The 23519-nt window shown below is 42.4% G+C and overlaps 1 protein-coding gene across 2 annotated transcripts in view; it reads left to right on the top strand.

The window, feature by feature from the left end:
* The window catches only part of PDPK1 (3-phosphoinositide dependent protein kinase 1), a 297914-nt gene that overhangs the window by 64354 nt on the left and 210041 nt on the right, over nt 1–23519 (top strand). For both annotated transcript variants that reach the window (XM_069209886.1, XM_069209887.1), the window contains exons 2-4: nt 7078–7338; nt 13599–13641; nt 15309–15446. In XM_069209886.1, coding sequence (XP_069065987.1) covers nt 7135–7338; nt 13599–13641; nt 15309–15446 — 385 coding nt within the window. In that variant the 5' untranslated portion in view covers nt 7078–7134. The remainder of the gene's footprint in view (nt 1–7077; nt 7339–13598; nt 13642–15308; nt 15447–23519) is intronic.

The following is a 23519-nucleotide window of genomic DNA, read 5'->3' as shown; positions in this document are numbered from 1 at the left end:
TGGCGTCTAGGGGTTTATTACATAGAGTTAAGTCTTGCCTAGGATTGTAGAGGTATCCTGGTGAAGGGGTAGCTAGCATCGCATTGTCCTGAACTATACTTGATGCGTCTACTTTCGTGGGGTGATTTTTCCTGATCACTACTGTTGGCGATAGGGGGGGAGGGGAGGAGGAGAATTCATTCTGAGTTTCTTTTCGCCGCTTCCTTGCTGTTGCCGGTGTTGGCTGAGTGGGGTTATTTCCCCAAAACTTGTTTGGGTTGGAGCCAGGGAGTCAAACCTTTTTCTGGTGGCAATGGTACCAGCAGTAGGGAAATAGTCTGTTATCTTGTGATGCTTGGGAGAGGCTACGGTCTCTGGAACCCCCTCCGGCGGAGTCGCCGGTTTCCAAAAGCCGGGCTCCCCCCCAGATCGTTTCTTCCATGCTTGAAATTTGGTCACCTCCCCCGCGTGTGCCCTTTGTTAGGTTTTGCCTCCTGCCTGGGAGGGGGTGGGGGAGATCCTGTTCGCTGCTTGCTCTCCTTTTTGGGATTGCTTCATCCAGAGCCAGCTCTCCCTTCCTTTTTCTCTTTCCTTGTTTTGCTGGACGGTTGGTAATACTGCCTCGTGCTTTGCCTGATCTCATGATCGGTATGTTTTGCTGCCTTGGAGCAGGATGATTTTGGGCAGGCTGTTGAAGTGAGGGAGAAGGGCCTTGTTGGGCCTTGTTGTGCCTTTTGTTGTTTTGGGGCAGTTAGGAGTGCCGTCCTCCAAAAAGAGGCTCTAACGGATGTTGATATCTGAGTGTGCGATCGCCCTCAGGGGATTTTGGAGTTTTTGAGGGCCCGAGTCTGGAGATACTGGACCGTGCCAGTCCTTGTTGTGTTGTGTCGGTCTCTCCCGCACCTGTCACTTGCTGCCCTGGGCAAGGGCGGGTGGAGGAGCAGGGCAAAGAGGGGGGGGGAGGGGTGAGACCACGGACTGCCTGATGGGTCGGGGTGGGGGGTGCTGCGCGCCCTTGCAGTGGGACCAATACCAGAGCCTGGACCAGCTTCCCTCCGCCCTGTTGCCCTCCTTGCCCCTTTCCCCTTCGCCCTTCGCTGCTCACTTGCCTCTTGCTGGGTGGTCGCGGGCAGCACCTGGAGCACCTGGAGGAGAGGGCTGATAGCGAATGTCCTGAGCCTGATGCTGATGCTTGATGCCTGGTGTGCAGTCCTTGAGGGGTCCTTTCTTCTTCTTGCCACCCAAAGATTTACAGGCAAAGGACCCCCTATCCCCCCCCGCAAGCGGCACCCACGATCGGGCCGCTTCTGCGGGGTCCGCGGAGGGGGGAGGGGATGGGGGATGCTGACCTCCTCTGCTCGCTGTCACGGTGCTGGGGGCACCAGTGGCAGGCTCGGTTGAGAGTCAAGCTATGGGTAGGGCGCTCCCGATGGTCCCGTGATCCATGGCCCGTGATCCGGAGGCTCACCAGTGCGGGCGAGCTGTGTGCGGCGCTCGGCGCGCTGACCCGAGAACCGGAACCGGAAATGCCTCTCGTCGGGACCGGAAATGCCTCTCACACGGAACGGAGTTAGTGAACGAGGGGTAGCTCTCTCTAGCATAGCATATTTAAGACTGTGGAATCGTACATTATGCACTTTCTGGTTTACATTTTTTATTCAGACAGAAGACAGATTATCTACTTAGGGGATTTTCTCTCCGGTGAAAGAACCATGGCCGCGGGAGTCCCAGAGGGCTCCTCTTTGAACCCTGCATTGTTTAATATTTATATGGCCCCTCTCATTCCTGTGATTACTTCATTTGGCATAGCCACAACTTCCTATGCTGATGATACTCAGTTAATTTTATCCCTAGATAAAAACTTCTTTGGTTCTGAACAAAACTTTCAAAAGTGCCTCGTTAATGTCATCATTCGGATGCAAAATGACCATCTGAAATGTAATTTTCATAAAACCGAAAATTCTTTACTTCGGTACGTCCAACCTTATTTTGCCTACCCAATAGTGGCCTAATCCGGTCCCTCCTTCTCCGGCTACTGTGGAAGTTACCAGAAATATGGGGGTTAAGTTTGATACTGCCCTCTCCTTCCACCTGCAAGCTTGTGACAGTAGCTGGCACCAATTGATAAAATCATTTTAAAAAGTCTTTGATTTCCTCCCTCTTAGCACCAGAAAAACAGTTTCTTTTACTGTAAATTACATCTAGATTAGACTATTGCAATAGTCTGTATATGGGCATGTCCAAGCAGTTACCCCTTAAGCTTCAAATGGTTCTATAAGCAGCCCCCATACTGGTACTGAAACTTGCAAAGCTATGCCTCTAGTGCACTAAAGACACTTCACTAGTTGCCTATCCATAAAAGGGTCCTCTTTAAGATCCTCTTGTTGGGTTTTAGGGCATTCAACTCTAGTGGACCTACATATCTTCTGGACCGTTTAATTCACTACAAAACCCAAAGGGTGTTGAGGTCTTCTGCGAATCTTTTAAAGTCCCCTTTGTTTAGATTAAAGTAATGGGTAGGGAAATCTTTTTCAGTTCTTGGGGCCAAAGCTTGGAATCAACTTCTAAATGTCCTCTGCTTTGTAGACAGCGAAGCTCTGTTTAAAAGACATCTGAAGACACATCTTTTTGGTGCTTCCGACTCTGTGGTGCTCTGGTTTAAACTCACTTTAACCTTTTGGTCATGGTTTGTTTAGCCCTATGCTTAGCCCCAGGATTCTCAATAGCAAGCAGCAGTTTGCGCTCTACAAGTTTCTGTTTATTCATGTCAGACCTATTGGCTTTGCCAATCATTGTTTGTTTTTATGTATCCCAGAATCTTGTTGAAGCTGGTTGCACTGATTTCCCATTATGAATATTTTGGGGGAATACTAGCATGCATCAATGCATTGTGGTAGATGATGCTTCAAACAAATGGTACCTAAAATTTCACAATATTTTAGCAAAACAAATTTTTCCCAGTTGCGTTTTTTGTGAACATTTAATTTTGAAAGCAAAGATTCCTCAATCTTGCCTTCAAGCTTCTTCACATATTTCCGTCTAATCGGAGAGCATTCTGGAAGCATTATACATAGCTTCATATTGTTGAACTTTGCAAACGTGTGTACACATTTTTATACTGGGACCATTGTCAGCGGTGCAGTCCGAGCATACATTTCCTTATGGCGCTCAGCGTATTAATAAGGGCTTTTCATTAATGAACCATGAATACAAGTTCGAACAGTGTTAACAGATAGACACGTATTACCTTAACTGAAGACAATACCTTTCCGTGATCCATAATGTGGCACTGTAAACTGGCAGTCAAAGGGTTTGTGCTGCGGGGATTGGGTCTGCCTCCCCCAAGGATAAAATAAACATAATACCTTGTTGCCCTTGACCCCCAAAAAATCTCCTGGGAGTAGGGCTGTAGGGATTTCACAACCCTAAATCCTTCACTGTGCAAATCTTTAGTTGAGTTTTTTTCATATTAAAATTTAAGCATTGCTTCTTACCATGTCGGCACTTGGAAAAGCATTTCAACCTGCCCCGGTTCCCCTCATGGTTTGATTTTATCGACAGAATTTTGTATCTTTGGAACATTATGACTGTTTAGTTTTCTTTGATTGTTGTCATGCAGTGTGTTCCATGACTCTTGTCCTTTCTGAGATTTGCAAAGCAGTTGCCGCACTAATTTAGTGGTACTTCTGGCTCCTCCTGAAGACCCTCTGTAAAACAGGACGTGGTTCCACACCCTTAATGAGGTAGTGGTTATGTACTAATCAAACGGTCTTTGCCCTACATCCTTTATCTTGGCTAATTATGAACTACTATCCTTAACTTTGTTAAGCTTTGAAGGAAAACAAAAAAAGGTGAATAAAAAACAATCTGAACATTTACAAATTATAATGGGATTGGTAAATTGGAATACTGAGGGGCTTGAACAATGATTCTCTTTCAAGTACATGCTTATTTGTAGGTCTCAGCTACACACATCCATATGGGATGTACACACCACCAGCTCAGCCACTGCCACCACCGCTACAGTCGTTGGAGTGTTTGATGTAGAAGATTAAAACGAAATATCCACCAAGAAAGACCCTCATTTAGTACTTAAGAAGAAATACCCCTGTTTGGTAGAGATTCATCTCTTTGTATTTCGAGACATCTTTTTATAGGCTTTATTATTAAGTCATCAGTTCAGTTTAACATAAGCAGGTAAAAAGCGTTGCTAAGCGAATAGTTTTCACAGCTGAAACCTTGTAGCTCAGTGGTTCCAAACCTTTTGACTTCTGTGGACCCCCTCTTTATCAGTACTGGAACCCGGGGACCCCCACTGAATTATTATTGGGATCCAGCCGCCCGACCCCCGCCACCCCCCACATGAGTCATTACTGAAACCTGGGTACCTAACCTGTTAATATTATCAAACTTTCTAAGCAGTCACGGACCCCCTAAGGAGGCTTTGCGGACCCCCAGGGGTCCCAGGACTACAGGTTGGGAACCACTGTTATAGCTTAACCTTGTAGCTTTGCCAATATGGGTTTCTAATTCCCATCTTCGTTGGGACAGTCCATATAGAGGTAGGCTTTGTTATTATTTCAGATTTTGGATGACAACTTTGCTAAGTAATGTTGGTTATGTTATTTTTCATCTCTGCATCGCGTACTCCTTTGGTGCCTGCTGCCCGCACCCTTCGTCTTTTGAAGGCTTGGTCTCTTAAGGACTCAGTTTTCTAGGTAGTAGGTTGCAGATTGTTAATGCATCTGCTGCAGAGACCTGTGTAGTCATAGGGACTGATAAGTTGTCAGCCTTTCTCACTCCGAAGCAGGAGCACTATCGGCAGCTAGAGAAAGTGCCATTTGTGGTGTGTGTTATACAATATCCACCAAGTCATTACTCAAACTCAAAAAGCTGGCACAAACTGCTGAGGAAAAAAGAAATAGTCTTAAAAGGACAATCCTGTTTTACTCGGGACACACTTCAAAATTAAATGGCTATTTTTACACTAAGACAGAAACAGGCAAAGGCATTCTAAATGAGTTGTAAGAACATATTGTACAAACAGGCTCACTGATCGGGTCTAGAAAAGATCTAGCGAGGAAGGGAGCAGATGAAAGCAGGAGCTGCTTTGCACAGTAAATGGGTTAACATTGGAGCTGCTAGGGGTGTGTGGGGTTGGAGGGGGGTTCTTCTCCATATTGAACCCCCTCAGCATTCTATGCCTTTTGTAAACAAAGACTAAATTGACACTTCTAACTGTGGTTATAAACCTGCTTTTTAAACACTTTATCTGCTATACCTATTGTGCCTGGACAGTACAACCCACATTTCTGACAGTTGGGTGACAGACACCCAATGAAAAAATAAATCGCCCAGCAGAGCAAAGTTAATGTCATGGACAAGAACAGGACCAGGATGGTTGGGTAGTCTTGGGTAGCCTTTTGCTAGGAGCATGAGTGTGAGAGGCTGTCAGAATCCTGCAGAGGGTCACTAACCATATTTATCCTGAACCAGCAAGTGCTGTGTTGTGAAAACAGTTTGTCCACTCTCCTTGGTGTGCAGCTAGGGAACAGAGAATTCAGTTCGCTAAAGGGCCTACTCAAGGGAGTGGGGGTGTGAATAAAATAATAAACAGCCTTCTGTAGTGATCTGTGATGGGTACCTCGTCTGGTGCGTGATTGTGGTCTGTATCCCTGCATGCCTTCTGGAATTGCTCAGTGGGAACGTGTACTTGGATAAGACTAATGTGGTTCTATGTCTGTTTTAAAGGGAATGGAGAGTAGGCATAAGTGACAATGCACTTACTCCTGCTTATCTCATGCAGCTCACTCATACAGCATGTAGTACACTCACTGTGATTGTAGGCTGAATCGAGTTTCCAAGGAATTTCAGATTTTATTTAGGCTGGAACCTGATTACGCACTTGTGAGTAGGTTCCACTGGAGGCTTGCATCCTTCCATTGTCACAGCTTATAGGCTGTCATGCATATTATTCAGAAGTTATAGTCATGTCCTCCCAAGACTTACTTATAAGCAAGCCGGGGAGTTGAAACTGAGTCACAGGAGACTGGAGGCTCTCGGCGGGTGCATCAACAGCTTGATTCCGCGCGGGAGCTTGATCTCTAAAGGTGACAGTCTTCTTCTGGAAAGACGATTGCTGAGCGAGTGTGACCGGGATGTGAGGCCTTTTTAAGCCCTCGGAGAAGCACACATGGATGCCCCAACAAGTGCTTGAGCCCCTCAGGCGTGGGAGCATGCTGCGAACTGTAGTTTCAAGAAGAAGTTATTACAAGGTTGCAAGTGGACATGAGTAAATAGGATCTTTCAATGCTGGGTCTTTCAGTGCTTCTTCTATTACTTAGCATTCATATCCCACACAATGGTCCTCTCGTGATTCGTGCAGCATGTTTTTTTTTGTTTTTTTTAAACATAACTTTCCCTTGGAGCATTGAGAAAAGCGCTTTGAGTGCCACAGACCCATTTTGCCTGACCGTGAAGGTAATACGGCAGGAACCATAGTTTGGATGTTGTGTCTAAGCTGGGGCGTGAGAGTGGTGATAACAGTGGCTTCCTAGGGAACGCCTCATCTTGAGGAATTCTTAGACTATTCTGGTTATCTGCCTCTCCTAGGATCGTAGGTAGATGTCCCACCCACTTCCTTGATGGGCTGCTGGATCCCGCATTGCCATACCTGTACTACGGTTATAGATTTGAGAAGATTGAGCAGGCAGTTGTGGCGGGTGGTGTGTATGAATGGGCATGGTCTGTACCGACTGGGGCTCCAGACTTATATGGTAAGGTTCCTCATATATATCTCAAATATCATTTCCTAAGAGGCTTATCATTGAATGTAAATCTATCAATGAATGCTGCTGACTGTAACATCTGTGTGAAATAAAATTTCCACTCTAATGCTTTCCAAGACTGTTTGACAAGGCATCGCTTTCAGAAGCCAGTGTGTACACCTGATTAAATGGTTCCTTAAAATGATCCTAACTTTAATTTATAACTGTGTACATTAAGTTAAGAACTCTGAGATTTGATAAATGTGTGTGGTACACGCCAATAGGTTAAAGCTTAGTTAAATGTTTTTCTCAAATGGCTTGTCTCTTTCAGAACAATGCTGTTCCCATTCCATCCAGTCTGGTTGTATGATCCTGCTCTTCTCCATCAATGGTGAGACATCCGACTGATTCAGGTACTCCGTCTCTCCTCTGTGGTACCAGTCTGGGCCCAGTCATGGAATGCACGGCAGCGGAGTCACGTTCTAGTTCAAATTCCTTACCGCTTTCAGCACCTCAGCCTGCACAGCCTCGAAAGAAACGACCTGAAGACTTCAAACTGGGCAAAATATTAGGGGAAGGTTCTTTCTCAACAGTGAGTGTTTAGCCTGCATTTTCCTGATCATTTCTGTAATCCACAAGAAATGAATGCATTCTTTATAATATTTTTATGGTTATGTTTTGCCAATTGGATCCCAAACCAGTCATTTTCTTCTTACCTAGATTACCAGCGTCTTCCCGAACACTTTCTTCCAGAGTTGTGGCCATGTTTTGGTTATTCAGTATTTTGCTGTTGCTTGCCTTCATCTTAATTGACAGCAGAAAATCTTCATCCAGACATTGAGTAATTGTTATATTTTGAAATGACAAATTGAATTTAAGGGCTATACTAACTACAACAGAAAATAAGAAAGGATGTAAAGAAGGAGCATGATTTTTCAACATTTCTGAAGGCACACAGCTGCACGATGTTATATAGTGATTTGATTGAGTACTGCCACAACTGTACTTGTGCAGCTAATGGGTATAGTGCATGCAATATCATAAATGTGTTTTGGGGCCAAAACATTTTGGAATGTTAAATACAATGTTTTTTTTTTTTTTTTAAGTAACCTGGGGTCACTAGTACCTATTAGATTATTTTTAATTCTGGTTTTCTCTTGTGACAATGTTGACCTGTGAAATATGTCTCTGCAAAAGCAATGTGTTGCCTTCCTCCATTCCAAGTACTATGTCTACTAAGAATTAGTTCATCATTACCTCTAGTTTTATGTAGGTTCATCTGAGCTTGGGTAGACACGCATATCTCTTGTTTTTAGTTTTGAAACTCTTCTTTTAAGTCTCAGTAGTAAGACTTCCATTATGGGTCAAGGATGATGCCTTTATTGAGGCAGTCCAGATCCATAGGAAAGTCTGTGTAAACGTATTAAGGCATGTGTAGAGGATGGTCATGGTTAGCCAACAACAGTGCTGAAAATATGGTTTCTAAGCTCCCAGGCACTTTCCATTTTATTCTGATAAATCACCATTAAATAGGCATCACAAACCCTTAGAGATATCGATGTGCTCCTAAGCCATTTGTCCCTAATGAGAACTGAACAACACTTCTCATGGAGTGGTTTTTGTCAGGTTGCCCCCTTCTATTCTCAGAACATACAGTGACTCGCTGAAGTTTAGAGGCCAAGTAATGTTTTGTTGTGGTTGTTGTTCCTAGAATGGAGGTGTCTTGTAGGCTCTCATTATTCTAATGAGACTACTGGATTTGAGCGGCAGAATCGCCTGCTGTGTGGGAGACTGTCTTAACCTGTTACAGGTGACACCAGTCGCCCTAATCCGGGTTTTGCTCCGGCTAACTAGCAGTGCCTCATCTCTACCCAAGAGCAGGGATGATTGGGCAGCTGAGTCATGACACAATTGATTCCTTAGGGAGATCATGGTTACTCAGGTCTCATCCATTTCTCTCAGTTACATTAGTCTCACATACACAATGGGAAACAGAGGCAGTATACGCTTCAATAAGTTTTTAATGAAGCGACTGTATCTTAGATCGCAAAGCATGTACTGCAATAACCAGGACGAAACAGCATGACAGAATTAGAATGGTGACAAGGAGAGTGAAGCATAGAAATAACGCTAACATATTGTCTTTAAAGTCAGTGGACTAATTCCTGCCTAGCTATATTAGAGCAGAGCATGTAAAGCTCTAGTTCTGCCCTTCAGGTTCCCCTGGGAAGGCATCATCACCCATACCTGAGCAAAGTCCTGAAGTCTGCATAAGCAGCTGTAACAAAGCGTTCAGCAATCAGCATACAGTCGTGGTCCTCTGGCTGGAATCTCCCTCTAACGTGTAAGGGGCAAGGAAGTGTTTTTTAAATAAAACAGCTGATGTTCTGTGAAAATGTCCATACGTAAGGATGTGTGTTTTTCTATGAATACCAGAGACAAAACATTTACCACGTTCACCAGCAACCTATCTTACTGCAGCCTTGAAAGAAGCACAGAGTGAACAAGAATGTCTTGTTTGAAAACTTAGTGCTGGCTTAAGCAAAAACAGCTAGATAGAGAGAAATATAACAAGACAGCAAGAGTGGCCTTTGTTAAAATATTAAATGTGGATGGATAAATATATGCAGATCAAAGTGCACAGCGGGCAGGCCTAGTGTGCTAAAATAACGTGCATAGAGCTATAACTAAAATGGCTACACAACAGAGCAACCAGAAACCCAGTGCCTTCTGGGTTTGTAAAAGGTTGCTGTGTGTCTTGGGGGGCATAGATGATATGACTTTGGAGCTACCAATAATCAAACTAAATTTCCCTCGATCCTTCCTCCACTCCATAGCAACTGATGGACCACGCCCTGGGAGTTGCCATTCGTTGTGAGCAGCTAGTACAGGGGTCTTTATCTCTCCTGCAGACTTTGGTAAGAGAGGAAAACAATACTGAGTCTTCCTCCCCTGTTGCACATTTGAATTTTAGAAAACCCTGGACTCTGTTGCTGCTTGAGTCTAAGAATGTGTGAAGAATAGTGTCTCGCAACTTGATGTAGTTGTATTTTTTTTCTTATTTTTTTAAATTAAATTAACTTGCTTCCCATTTTGGCCTTTACTACAAGTGGCCTTTAAAATGTGGTGGTCCCAGTAACTGGAGGTAAAGGGCCCATTGGAATAATTACAAGTTTGTCACACATCCTAAAATCTCTATATGAAAGGCCCAGAAAAATATGCAATGAAACATTGATTTTTTTTTCACGTTATGTTCCAAAAGTTTCTATGCTCTATTATTTCCCTACACTTGGATTTACCTACTCCCCATTAGCAGTAATTCCAGATCAGGAAAATAACATGGCTTAATCCATGGCACTCGTAACCAAGGCCTTTTGTGTACTCCCCTAAATTTATAAGGCTAGTAGTGGCCGTGCATGAGATTGAGAAATATTATTCAAGACCTCAGTCCTCACTCAAGCAGCAGGGTATCTCGCAGCAGTGGCATAACCAATGCCATTCATGCATTGTAGTTTTTCTTTTAATCTGCTGCTGTTTAGGAGTAAGGTCAGCCCTCAACAACAGCGTATAAAATGTCCTCAACAGCAGTGAATTTCTGCTAGCTGTTTGTCCTGCCCTTCCCTTCTTTCTGAAGGAAATCAACAGACATAACTTTCCTTCATTTAAGCCTGGAAGTTTTGCCCGACTTTACAAAGTTGTTTTTCACAATCCCTACTGTCCAGTAGCACATTGAACTACTGATTAATTGCCTGTATTCAATTAAAGTGATTATAAAAGGATTCCTTCGATCACTTTTTGTATTTCCGAGCAAGGTAAAATGCAGGGTTGTACACAAAACCAAATTTATACATACAGGGAGTGCAGAATTATTAGGCAAGTTGTATTTTTGAGGATTAATTTTATTATTGAACAACAACCATGTTCTCAATGAACCCAAAAAACTCATTAATATCAAAGCTGAATATTTTTGGAAGTAGTTTTTAGTTTGTTTTTAGTTTTAGCTATGTTAGGGGGATATCTGTGTGTGCAGGTGACTATTACTGTGCATAATTATTAGGCAACTTAACAAAAAAATATATATACCCATTTCAATTATTTATTATTACCAGTGAAACCAATATAACATCTCAACATTCACAAATATACATTTCTGACATTCAAAAACAAAACAAAAACAAATCAGTGACCAATATAGCCACCTTTCTTTGCAAGGACACTCAAAAGCCTGCCATCCATGGATTCTGTCAGTGTTTTGATCTGTTCACCATCAACATTGCGTGCAGCAGCAACCACAGCCTCCCAGACACTGTTCAGAGAGGTGTACTGTTTTCCCTCCTTGTAAATCTCACATTTGATGATGGACCACAGGTTCTCAATGGGGTTCAGATCAGGTGAACAAGGAGGCCATGTCATTAGATTTCCTTCTTTTATACCCTTTCTTGCCAGCCACGCTGTGGAGTACTTGGACGCGTGTGATGGAGCATTGTCCTGCATGAAAATCATGTTTTTCTTGAAGGATGCAGACTTCTTCCTGTACCACTGCTTGAAGAAGGTGTCTTCCAGGAACTGGCAGTAGGACTGGGAGTTGAGCTTGACTCCATCCTCAACCCGAAAAGGCCCCACAAGCTCATCTTTGATGATACCAGCCCAAACCAGTACTCCACCTCCACCTTGCTGGCGTCTGAGTCGGACTGGAGCTCTCTGCCCTTTACCAATCCAGCCACGGGCCCATCCATCTGGCGCATCAAGACTCACTCTGATTTCATCAGTCCATAAAACCTTAGAAAAATCAGTCTTGAGATATTTCTTGGCCCAGTCTTGACGTTTCAGCTTGTGTGTCTTGTTCAGTGGTGGTCGTCTTTCAGCCTTTCTTACCTTGGCCATGTCTCTGAGTATTGCACACCTTGTGCTTTTGTGCACTCCAGTGATGTTGCAGCTCTGAAATATGGCCAAACTGGTGGCAAGTGGCATCGTGGCAGCTGCACGCTTGACTTTTCTCAGTTCATGGGCAGTTATTTTGCGCCTTGGTTTTTCCACACGCTTCTTGCGACCCTGTTGACTATTTTGAATGAAACGCTTGATTGTTCGATGATCACGCTTCAGAAGCTTTGCAATTGTAAGAGTGCTGCATCCCTCTGCAAGATATCTCACTATTTTTGACTTTTCTGAGCCTGTCAAGTCCTTCTTTTGACCCATTTTGCCAAAGGAAAGGAAGTTGCCTAATAATTATGCACACCTGATATAGGGTGTTGATGTCATTAGAGCACACCCCTTCTCATTACAGAGATGTACATCACCTAATATGCTTAATTGGTAGTAGGCTTTCGAGCCTATACAGCTTGGAGTAAGACAACATGCATAAAGAGGATGATGTGGTCAAAATACTCATTTGCCTAATAATTCTGCACTCCCTGTAGATAGATAAATTGCTAATGGATTTTTTTTTTGCTTCGGTTTTTGTCAAAGAGGAAGAGTGGAGAGGAGGTAGAGATACTTACAGCCTATGTTTCGAAACCATGACTACTAATAAAGTTGCTTACTGAGCGTGTATTCTTTTTCAAGTAGAGAAACGAATTACAGATAAGCCCATATTTCATAGCATTGACAACTGCAGATATTTTCATGTTTGTGGAGCACTACTCAAGTACTAATTGGCTAGGCTTTTCTAAATGTGAACCTTTGAACTGGAAGTCACACAGATGTCATTCACGAGCTCTAAATTGCAGAGTTGTGTTTTATTGTAGCATTTGTACAGCACTTCATACCCCTTTTGAGACTTTGAAGTGCTTTTCGGGCAATAGCCTCACTGGTTAGTTGTGCTTGATGTGGGGAGTGCATGTTTATACTACAACCTTTTGATGTTGTATTACAAACTTGTAGATGTGCATAGGCTGAATTGAAGCAGTGGAGTGCACAACAGATAGTCTAATTTCTCAAATTCCTCACTGTCACAACTTGAACTCGCCGGGAACGAGTTTCGCATTTTGTCCTTCTTGTATCAAGATTAATTAGCACCAGTGCTAAGCTTTTGGAAAGGAAGGAATGGGTGGTGAGGAAGTGCACCAGTCTGCATTGAATGATCCTTCTTAACTAGTGGGTGGGAAGCTTCAGTTAAACGGCGAAGGGTGAAGTGCCATGAATGGCTCATTGGTCTTGCAAACTATACATTCTGCTTATTTTCTTAGCTTTAGTTTGCAAGCAGCGCGATAACCATCAAGTGGAAGGGAAACAAGATGATTGCTGAAAATTGATTCCAACCAGTCATTTTTGTTTGTCATTGGAGAACGTCAGGAAATTGTAGAATGATGACACGGTCATTGTGCTTTCCTGGTTCATGCTATGCTGGCAACTACTATATTATAAACTCAACCATGCACTTCGGACAGCTGCTTTTTTGTATTTTTTTTCTTAAAAATGTCTGGACCACATTTCACCAAACTCAAAAACGTTGATATTTGGTAGGATATTATTCAACGATAGTGACTCATAGGGAAAGCTCGCTATAGTGAAACCCCCCCCATTTATATCTTTGGTCGCACTTGATGAATGTGCACCAAATGTGGCATTATAAAAGTGCTCTGTATATTGTTTATAAAATTTTGGTGGAGGTTGATCTTGGAGTGATGACAGGGAGCATATTAAGAATGGTACAAAACAGCTTTGCATATAGAGCGTTACATAACCTTAACTATGGATCAGAAAATGCTTTTGTTTTAAGATACAACTATTGTGACCACTGTAGCACCTACTTAACCTTGGCCTAATTGTTTTAGTCAGGCAGAATGTAATTTTGTGCAAAGTAACCCTTTTGTACATATTATTTTTCAGTAATGTTTCTATGTTCATCTTTAGGTTGTCTTGGCAAAAGAACTATCAACGTCCCGAGAATATGCGAGTAAGTAATTGTGGTCTCTTTTCAAAATGTCTATTGTAAAGCTCAATCTGGCAACCTTTAAAATATCAGTACTATGGAAATACAGTGGAAAAAATCTCTATAGGCTGTGAGCTCAGAACAAGAATTTGTGCAAATAAATGTGGGGAACACTTCTAGTTGGTTCAAGCAGCCGTCTTGATTTTTGCAAGAATGTCGTAGAATGAGGTCACTTAATCTGATGGAGGGTGGGCGCTCCATGCCTTTGTTTATAAGAAAACAAGAACATTTATGGCTTACATTTAATTAACACATAAAACGGAAATGAAGGTGGGCATTCTAAAAGAGAACTGATAAACACAATCACCCATTTCAGTGGTGTAACAAAAGCCCCTGCAGCTCCAAGCGGCCCCCCGGCACTGTGTACGGGCAACAGGCCCCTGCCTGAGTGCTCCTGGCTGGGTCCGAACGTGGGGAACCCCCTCCATGAATTTTGTAGGGAGGACCCCTCAGATTTCGTAATGCCTCTAACTCATTTGATTAGTCACTATCTCTTGTTCTGTCAATTACTCACTCCATTACTTGCTGTTTTGTAAATGTTATTGTCCTATGTTTGGAGGTATGTGTTAGCAAGCGCACATGAGCCTACAGTCAGCTGTTAAGAGAGCTCGCTGGTTTTCCTTGAAGACAAGTCTAGTTCGTTCTAGCCAACATAACCTTGGCTTTCCTACTACTCAAACAACGTTCTCTTCCATTATGCTTGGAAACAGATTTAATTCACACTTTTCTGCACTTAAATCTTTTATCTGAACTCTCATTTTAAGAAGTTAAACATCAAGGATGTGTCCTACTTTACAGTAAAAGACTGAAAACATTATACTTAGTTCTCTTAATTGTACCTTCCTTCTCCCTTTTATCCGTTCTTGATATTCTCTTGCAAAACTCCCCCTTCCCTTCTCCTGGTTATGTGAGCTTCTCATTAATGGTTGTGTTTTGATTCACAGACTCGCAATGTATTCCTTGCAAAGCACGTGACACCAATTTGCAATACAAACACAAAGAAACGTACATGAGATTAATGTGCATGTGTCTGCTTATTACCGTTTTTACATAAGATTTGAGTACGCTATTCAGGCAAGGTCAGCAGGTACTGAGATTCGTGAATAGAGATCGAGATTAACTTTGGTGTTGTCACTTTTGGTTGAATCGTATTTCTAATTTGTTTATGTAGACATCTAATTATGTGCTTCTGTGAATGACATTAAACACTTACTATGTGTCAATAAGTAATGCTTTAGCTTTCATCTCTTCAGCAGGGCTGTTATTTTATTTAAACATGGTAATCCTGTTCACACCCACTTCCTTCCTGCCTGTATCATTCCCTCTACATTTCCCTCTACCTACTCCCTTTAAGGCCTGACCTGATCAGTATTCTTCATAACTAATATCTGTTGAGTTGTAATATGAACAGTTTGACTCTGTAGCATTTGTAGCAAGCTAATGGAGAGTTATGGCACAGTCATAAAAACAATTAAGCTCAGTTCTATTTACACCCTGCCTTAGGTTTTGTTGCAGGTGAATATCTTTTTTTTTTTTTCTCAAATCTCCAATGAATGATCATTTAATGTAAAATAACAAAAGAAATTGTAGACCTTATTACAGTGCCTATTTTTCTTTTTTTTCTTTTCCAGTTAAGATTTTAGAGAAGCGCCATATCATAAAGGAGAACAAGGTACCATATGTCACAAGAGAAAGAGATGTAATGTCACGTCTAGATCACCCATTCTTTGTAAAACTCTACTTCACGTTTCAAGATGATGAAAAACTATGTATCCTTTATTGTCATAGTTATAAGGTTGTGCATATGATTGGTTCTGTAAAGTCTAAATGTTTGGGTATTTTTTTTTTTTAACATCTCTGTGAGTGAAAGTGTGGAGGGGCTTATAAAATCCCCCTGTAAATATGCACATAAAGCTGAGTAATTGCATTTCAGCACTAGAGGAGGTTAGTTGTTTGTGAGAATAGTGAGAAGGGTAAGTTGTTGAGAGGAGGAGCTATGGCTAGCTGTTCGGTTATTATCACCTGTAACAAGAGTGTAGTCAGTTAGAAAGGAGCTATTGTGTTTTTTCAGCCCTGCTCGGCACTGAATCTAGTTTTCAGCAGATGCATGAAGAGTTTTGCTCAATGATGCATTAAGTGTGCTCACCTCATAAGGGCTTTCCATTATAATTGCTTTTTCCTCATAGTTTGAAGTTTGACGTTCTGTTGGCAAATCAACATGTAAGACAAGTGAACATAATGAGGAGATGCCCTCTGCAAGTGTCTTGGGCCCAATCATGTTCCAAAACATCTTACACATTGTCCTCTGGGCAGTAATAATTTAGTCATGAACACAGCTAGTGAGATGGTGATGGACAGACCACCTCTTTTTGAACTTGTTGCACTCTGTCTTAAATTTTGTTTTTGGGCGAGTAGGGGCATGTCATATCTAGTGCTGTGGTCAGTTCCCCTTCGAAGATCTTTTGGAGAAACTAGAGTATCTTGCAAATCATGGTATTGGAAGGTAGTTCATTAGCCACAGTGGAAAAATTTGGATACATTTTTAAGATTATGGCATATTTTGTGCCTAGGTTCAAGCTGGAGTTAGACCATACAAATGGTATGCTCTGTGTAGGAAAAGAAAATACAGCAGGGATGTCGAATTTCGGTAGCCCGACACGCAGGGCATATTGTTTGGAGACAAGGACAACCAATGTTCATGTTTTTTGTGTCCTTGAGCCAAGCAGGCCCAACCCCACTGCAGCACAAACCCTTTGACTGCCACTTTACAGTACCAGATTATGGAGCAGGGAAGGGCACTGCCTGCAGCTGAGGTAATATCTGTGTTCAAATGTTAGTGCTGTTTGAACTTGTATTTGTGGTGCATTAATATAAAGTCTTTATTGTAATGGTGAACACTCCAAATAAATGTTATAACCTTGAATGCACTACTAACAGTGGTTCCAGTAAAAAAGTATGTACCAACGTTTGCAATGTTTTAATATAAGGATACGTATAACACTCCCAGAATGCTCCATGATTAGATGCAGATATCTGCAGAAGCTTGAAAGCAAGATTGATCATTCTTTGCTTTCAAAATAAGGCAGCTAATAGATGGATAGAGAGAGGGAGATAGAATTTTAATAAAAACAAACGTTCTTAGTTAACACCATGCCTAATTAGGGGCTCAATTCTTAAAGAAAGTCACAGATGTGCACTCATGGTATATGTCTATGCATTAGTGCAGATTTATGTGTTTCATGACTGCAGAATTTACAGAAGACCAGGAAAACGTACTCTTGAGAAAATATATTTGTGAAATGTATTTTAGCACAAGTAAATATGCATGTGTAGATCTGCTCAAGTGAAAATCCGTTCACAGTTTAAGTTCACTTTCCCTCCAACTACTTTTTTTCCAAACCCTGTAAGAGGTTTTACTTCTTCCCTTGTCAAGAGAAAATTCTCAACCTTTCTCAGTACATAAAAAGATAAGAGGAGAGCTGCTGAAAACCCTTAAAACAGGCAAGTTAGTTGATTTGCACAGAATTCAAAGGGCATTCCACCCCTGAAACTATTGCTTACTGTGGCCTCCAGCATCAGTATGTAGATCAGCGGAAAGGTGGCAAAATGTGGAAATTGCTAGTATTCAAGCCCTAGCATAGTCCTGGCATAATCAGAGAGGCTATTGTCATAGCTCTTATATAATGGGATTGCTGCCATAATATGTTGCCGCACTACATGGCACCAAAGGGACAAGTAGATTTTTTTTTGGGTCCACGAAAGGTAGATTTATGAAGCATCCTGTCCCGCCCGATTTTGATGGATACATCTACCTGTGGATTTCTCATCTTTTGAATACTCCCAATGGGCCAGCATTTGACGGAAATCTTTTCTTTCTAGTTCTCCACGCCGACGTCGCAATGGTACGGCTCTGCACGAGACTCCACGTCTGACGTCATCAGAGCCATAACAAGTTCTCGCCGGCATGCTGACGTCAGTTCCCTTTTTTTCCACGCCTTCGGTGAAGATTCTTCATAGAAGTTTTCGTTGCGTTACAATGTCTCCGCCGAAGAAGTTGGACTTAAAGCCTTGCAGAGAGTGTGGAGGTCATATGTCAGTCACTGACCCGCACGAAAACTGCCTCTGGTGAGTTCTGACCACGAAGTTGTGGATGCTCTTGTTGCCAGACAATGAACCCAAAAGCACTGAAGGAAAGAGAAGCAAAACTGTTGATGTTTAAGGCTTAAAAAAAAAGCGTGGTCGTAGAAAATCGAAACCCGAGAGCAGTCATCGTCACACAGGTCCTTGAGGTTGCATAAGAAATGGCGGCATCATAGCTCTTGGCGTCACTCTTTCCGGGATGCTAGCCCAAGGTCTTTTTCTCCTGATTCTTTGTCAAAGTCAGTCGACCTAGGAGGTGAGTCCCACTTTATCACTTCCTCAGCCGAAGTCACCTGAGATATCACCAGTGCCATCTTTGGTGGAGATCTCGGTGTCCCCTACGAGTCCTGCACAATTCTCTCTTGTTACTCCAGCAGACCAGGAGATTGAAGACCAGGAGTCAAGTCGGCCCCTGCCAGAGCAGGAATATCCTATTTTTCTGACTCCGGAGACAGATCCGTCTGCCTTTTTATATGCTATGTTTAGCATTTTTAATAGAGCAATGGCTCAGCTGTTGCGCCTGCAGGTCCCACGGGTCTTTTGGCATTTAATCTAGGAGGCTTCTCTGCACAAGATAAACCGGCTCCTTTCTTGCCTTTTCTGCCAACTGCTCCAACTCCATCGGAGAGGATGGCGCTGCCGGTGGCAATACAGACGTCGGATAGATCTCGTCCAGCGTCGAGTCATTCCACTCCTCTTCACAGTGACATCCCAGCGGCAACTTCACTAGTGCAACGAAAGGCATCTTGATGTCGGCACATGCATTATCGACTCCAAAGCTGGAATCTAGATTAAGATCTAGATGAAAAGCCTTAAGGCTTTTGGAAAAACAAAAGTAATTGAGGAACAACAAGAACTTGAGGAAAGAGAAATTCCTTCACCGTCTCAAGGTTTTGAAGGTATTGGGGTGGCTAGTGGATTGGATAGTTCTCCGGAGTGGGAGTTGTTGTCAACTTGGGGTATTCCTCCTCCAGAAGTAACTACTTACCATGGAGTGATCAGGAAGGCGGCTGAACTTTTGGATTTGCCGTTACCCACTTCAGAGATGAAATCTAACATTCTGACTGAAGTTCTTCACACTTCTTCTGCTTCTTCAGAGCCTTAGCTTCTTTTTAATGACGCTTTGACAGTGCTGGTCTTGGACTTGTGGCGCAAACCCGTAACTATTCCGGCTATATCCGAAGTAATTGCCAAGAGATATAGAGCTGCACCAGGTGACCTACAGTTTCTCACTCAGCACCCTTCACCTGAAAGTCTTGTGGTCCAGGGTTCTTGTTCTACAAAGGCTGCCCCTGGCTCCTTCCCTACGACTCTGGTGGGTAGGTAATCAAAGCGCATGGAACAATCTTCAAAAAAGATCTTTTCTTCATGTAGCATGGCATTAAACTCTGTTAATGCTACATGTGTTTTGGGCAGGAATATTGTGCACTAAAGGGCTATGCAAGAGGTTGTTTCCAAACTACCACAGGATGTGCAGGAACATTATCAAGAATTACTGCAGGATAGTCGAGCAGTGGCTAAGCAGGCTATTCAGTTTGACCTGCACAGGGACATCAGTGGCCAATAGGAGGCATGCATGGCTTAGGGGATCAGAGTTCTCCCAAGATGTACAATCCACCTTGATGGACCTGCCGCTCTACGGGTCCAGATAGTTAAGAGAAAAAGCTGACACTGCTCTTCAAAAGTTCAAGGAGAGCAAAGCCCACGGCTAAGTCTTTAGGTCTTTAATCACTCTCTTCGACCTATAGACCTTTCCATAAGTTTAGGAGGTTTGGTCGTAGCTCCTCCTTTCATGGGAGGCAGCAGTTCCAGAGTCAACAACCTGCCAAACCCTCTACAGGTCCTAAAGGGGTCGAGGAAGAATTAGGCAACATGGTGCCACCCCCAGCCTTCCTCCTCCTCCACTTCATCCTCCACTGGGACCCTGTCAGGAAAGCAGCCATAGTGCTATCCCCTTTCAACAGCATGTGTTGCCAATAGGCACAAGATTATTTCATTTTCTACAAGAAAGGGAGTCAATAACATCAGACTCATGGGTGTTCAGCATCGTAGGAAATGGGAAAGCTCTTCCCTTTCAGGTGTTTTCCCCTCCCTTCCCTCAGAGCATTTGTTTTGTTCAGAGGATCACCTGCTGTTGCTTCAACAGGCGGTACAAAATCTGCTTTAAAAGGTGCACTGGAGTTTATTCTAGAGCAGGAAAGGGGTCAAGGTTGTTATTTAAGTTATTTCCTAAGCCCCCCAAGAAGGATGATCGTTTGAGGCCCATCCTAGACCTGGGGATTTTTTAATTGGTACCTCAAATAGGATAAGTTCAAAATGCTGACCCAAGCTCAGGTGCTTCTTGCGCTGGACAAGAAAGACTGGATGGTTTCTATTGACTTGCAGGATGCGTATTTTCACATCCCCATTCTGAAGTCACAAAAGAAGTATCCTCAGTTCATGGTAATGTCGCAGCACTACCAGTTTGCTGTCCTTCATTTTGGACTTACTTCTGCACCTCAAGTCTTCATGAAGGTGATGGCAGTGATTGCAGTGCATCTTAGAAGGAAGGGAATATCTGTATTGCCTTACCTGGACGATTGGCTGCTCAAAGCCAAGTCCTCACAGTTAGTACTGCACCATTTGCAGGTGACAACCTAGTTGCTGTTCAACCTGGCTTTTTTGTTGAACATGCCCGAATCTCACCTGGAGCCCTCTCAGCGCCTCCTGTTCATAGGAACAGTACTGAACATAACATTGAATCATGCCTATCCCCCACCTCCTCAGAGGATTCGGGACATTAAGACTAGGATTCCAATGTTTCAAAATGGAGCGGTTGTTCCGGTGCTAAAGGTCCTATGCCTGCTTGGTCTGGTCGCTTCCTTTATTCTGCTTTCATGTACTATACAAATACTGTAACAATGCTGTCCCACCAAATGCTCTTTCTTTTGGTGATGTTGATTTATTTGAATCCTTATCTAGATTGGATATGAAACCTGTTAAATTAAATCTTTTTAGTGATCACTGGAATAAGAAAGAGGATCATTGATATTCAACTTCTGACCTGTGAGCAGCGTATGATTTATCCTTTACAATTGATGTTTTTCACATCCTTCCTTTTGTGTCAAGTTTCTTTCAGCTGTATCTCTGCATATTGTTCTCGTCTTAATAAAGTTCTGCTCCTCAAGGTATGAGGAAGCTCAATACTACATTTGAAGTAGAGCTAAAAAGTGCTGAAGTTCTCAATGTTTGCAACATGTGGTGGGAATGCTTAATTATCAGTGTTTCACTTGTACAGTGTAATACAATCAAGACCACTCCTTTACCAGAAGATATTTGCATATGCATCACTGTGTCCATGGCAGAATCATTAGAATTCCAGTGCCATTTCCGCACCAAGAAAGATATAGGGTGCTTTATTACCCACACCAGACCTTTTGGCTCCTTGATTGAAGATTGATACTTTGGCTGGCTAGAATGACATTCTCCGTGTTCACGTGCAGCAAATTTAGAAGTTACATTGTGATGATCTCCCTTGTTACTGAGGGAACCTACCTACCTACCTGCCTTCCTTCATTACTTCCATATCTGCTAAGTGTACCGTCACTTCTCAGTATTCAGAAACAAAGGTTGGTCGAGAGGCTGATTATGGGAGAGAAACTGGGGTGGTCAAACATAAGGGCTGTTCTTGCTGTGTAAAATTTGTACACTCATTCAGTTAGATAACGATTGTACATATTGATAATTTATTAAATGTGCACTTAATGTATTTAGGCAACAGCATATATTAAAGTTATCTAATTGGTATTTTACCAGCTCTGTCTTAATAATGACAGTTATGATAATGTGAGAATTAGAAACTAGCCAGGTGTCAAAGTTTGAAATGTGTTGATCACTTTGAGGACAAAGGAAGACTTAATTGAAAGCTTGTTTCAAACGTTTGTATTTATGTTCCTGAATTGAAGGAGACAAGCTTCCATTTGAATTTGAGGACAGAGGCTTTTCTGATATTTTAGCCCCCCTATCACTGCCCCTCCTCCTCACCCCCCCCCGCCCCCAAACTAATAGAGGATCTTTCACCACACTCTAATCTAATACAGGAATGTTGATGAATCAAATGACCCAGGAAGAATCAACGGAACGGTGCATGCCTGTTTCTGAGACCAGCCCATACCCTTTACCCCAATAGGGTTTCTGTGTATTTGGGCAGTGTTTTAAATTTTTAATTAATGTGGGAGACAGTGGAGATCTTTTTGAAGGCTGACTTGATATGGCTTTGTTTCCCTAAGTGCTTTCACTGTATAACTTCATCTATAACTTGAGTTTAAAGAAGGATAATGACGAATGATAGCCAGGCAGCAGTGTGAAATTCCTATTGCCCAACACTCATGGCATGTTGTTTGTAGCAAAGGAAAACAAGTTATCATCTTTTTGTCCACTAGACAATTAGACCCAGACTTCATCAAATTACCGCTTTGGCTGCCAATTTACAGTGCCACAATATGACTTTGGAAATAGGTTTGCTTGCTCACAAGATAAGTATCCATTATTGGAATTGTGCAGAAGTTTCATTTGCGCAAAGCCTCTTCTATGGCAAGTACTCTTAGAAAATACATTGAGCTAAAGCGCAGAAAATGGGTCCAGTATAAAGACGTCCTCATGTATTCAAAATGTAACAATTGGTGCCTCTTAAATTCTCCCCTGAATGCTCCTTTGTTATCACCCTTGTTTTCAAGGTACTATATAACTCTGGTGTGACATACTGGATCAAGTAGTTGATCCTTCTGGAACACTCCTAAAGTGTGGAACGACCTGCTTGCTACTTTCGAGTAGTCCCAATAGGTCATAGGTTTGGCTAGACTTACACCTGCTCAGCCATGATAAAAAAGTGGAACTGAAGCACAGTAAAATTAAATGGTTTGCCCAAGAATTACGTAGGGTGTTCAAGTGCAGAAGGTCAGTTTGCAAATGGCCTAATTGGTCCCTGGTTGGCAATGTAGGCAAGGAATTCTGGTTGATTTACAGTAGAATATTATGAAAACCTGTTAATGCAAAGAAGTAATTCTGCTAGAGAAAGTAACGAGATGCTTCCTCAGAAACAAAATTATTCAAGAGAACAATAATACAGTCAGAACACTGGTATATACTGAACTTCGCTGAAATCAGAACTCAGACATAGCAAAAGGGGCGGCATATTCAGAGCCTAAATTAAGATAAAAAAGATGGACATATAGAGCCCATTCATAAACGGATCTTGTGCCTAATTAAAAGTTTGACATAAATAAAAACCTGATATGTTCAAAGTCCTGTATATTAATGTTTACTCTGCTATACTTTGTCAACTCAATAAATGGCGCCAAATGGGACAAGTGAATTTTTTACAGACAAGTAGATTTTCTGAAACAATCCGTTCCTTGGATGAGTAGATGTTTTATAAAATTCAGTAGCCATCTAGGGAGTCCTTGCCCAGTCTGCTGCCCTATGCAGATAAGAAGGGCCTGCTGCTCAGTGTTTCTCCATTCTCAAACCAAAGGCAAAATCCAGAAAGGATCATGGAAAGAATTGATATCAGTCATGACACAACTCCTCCTTTCCAAAAGCAAATGTGTGATACATAAATAATGTCCTGGTAAAAGCTTCAGAACTGGGTTGGTTTTTAAGGGAATGAATTTCCATCTTCCCAAAGCTGCTGACTTTTCTTTATATTTTTTTTTAAGGGGACA

This window comes from Pleurodeles waltl, chromosome 10 (assembly GCF_031143425.1).
Source record: "Pleurodeles waltl isolate 20211129_DDA chromosome 10, aPleWal1.hap1.20221129, whole genome shotgun sequence".
NCBI classification, from domain to species: Eukaryota; Metazoa; Chordata; class Amphibia; order Caudata; family Salamandridae; genus Pleurodeles; species Pleurodeles waltl.
The sequence above is the reverse complement of the archived record's forward strand: the minus strand, read 5'-3'. Positions and strand labels throughout refer to the sequence as shown.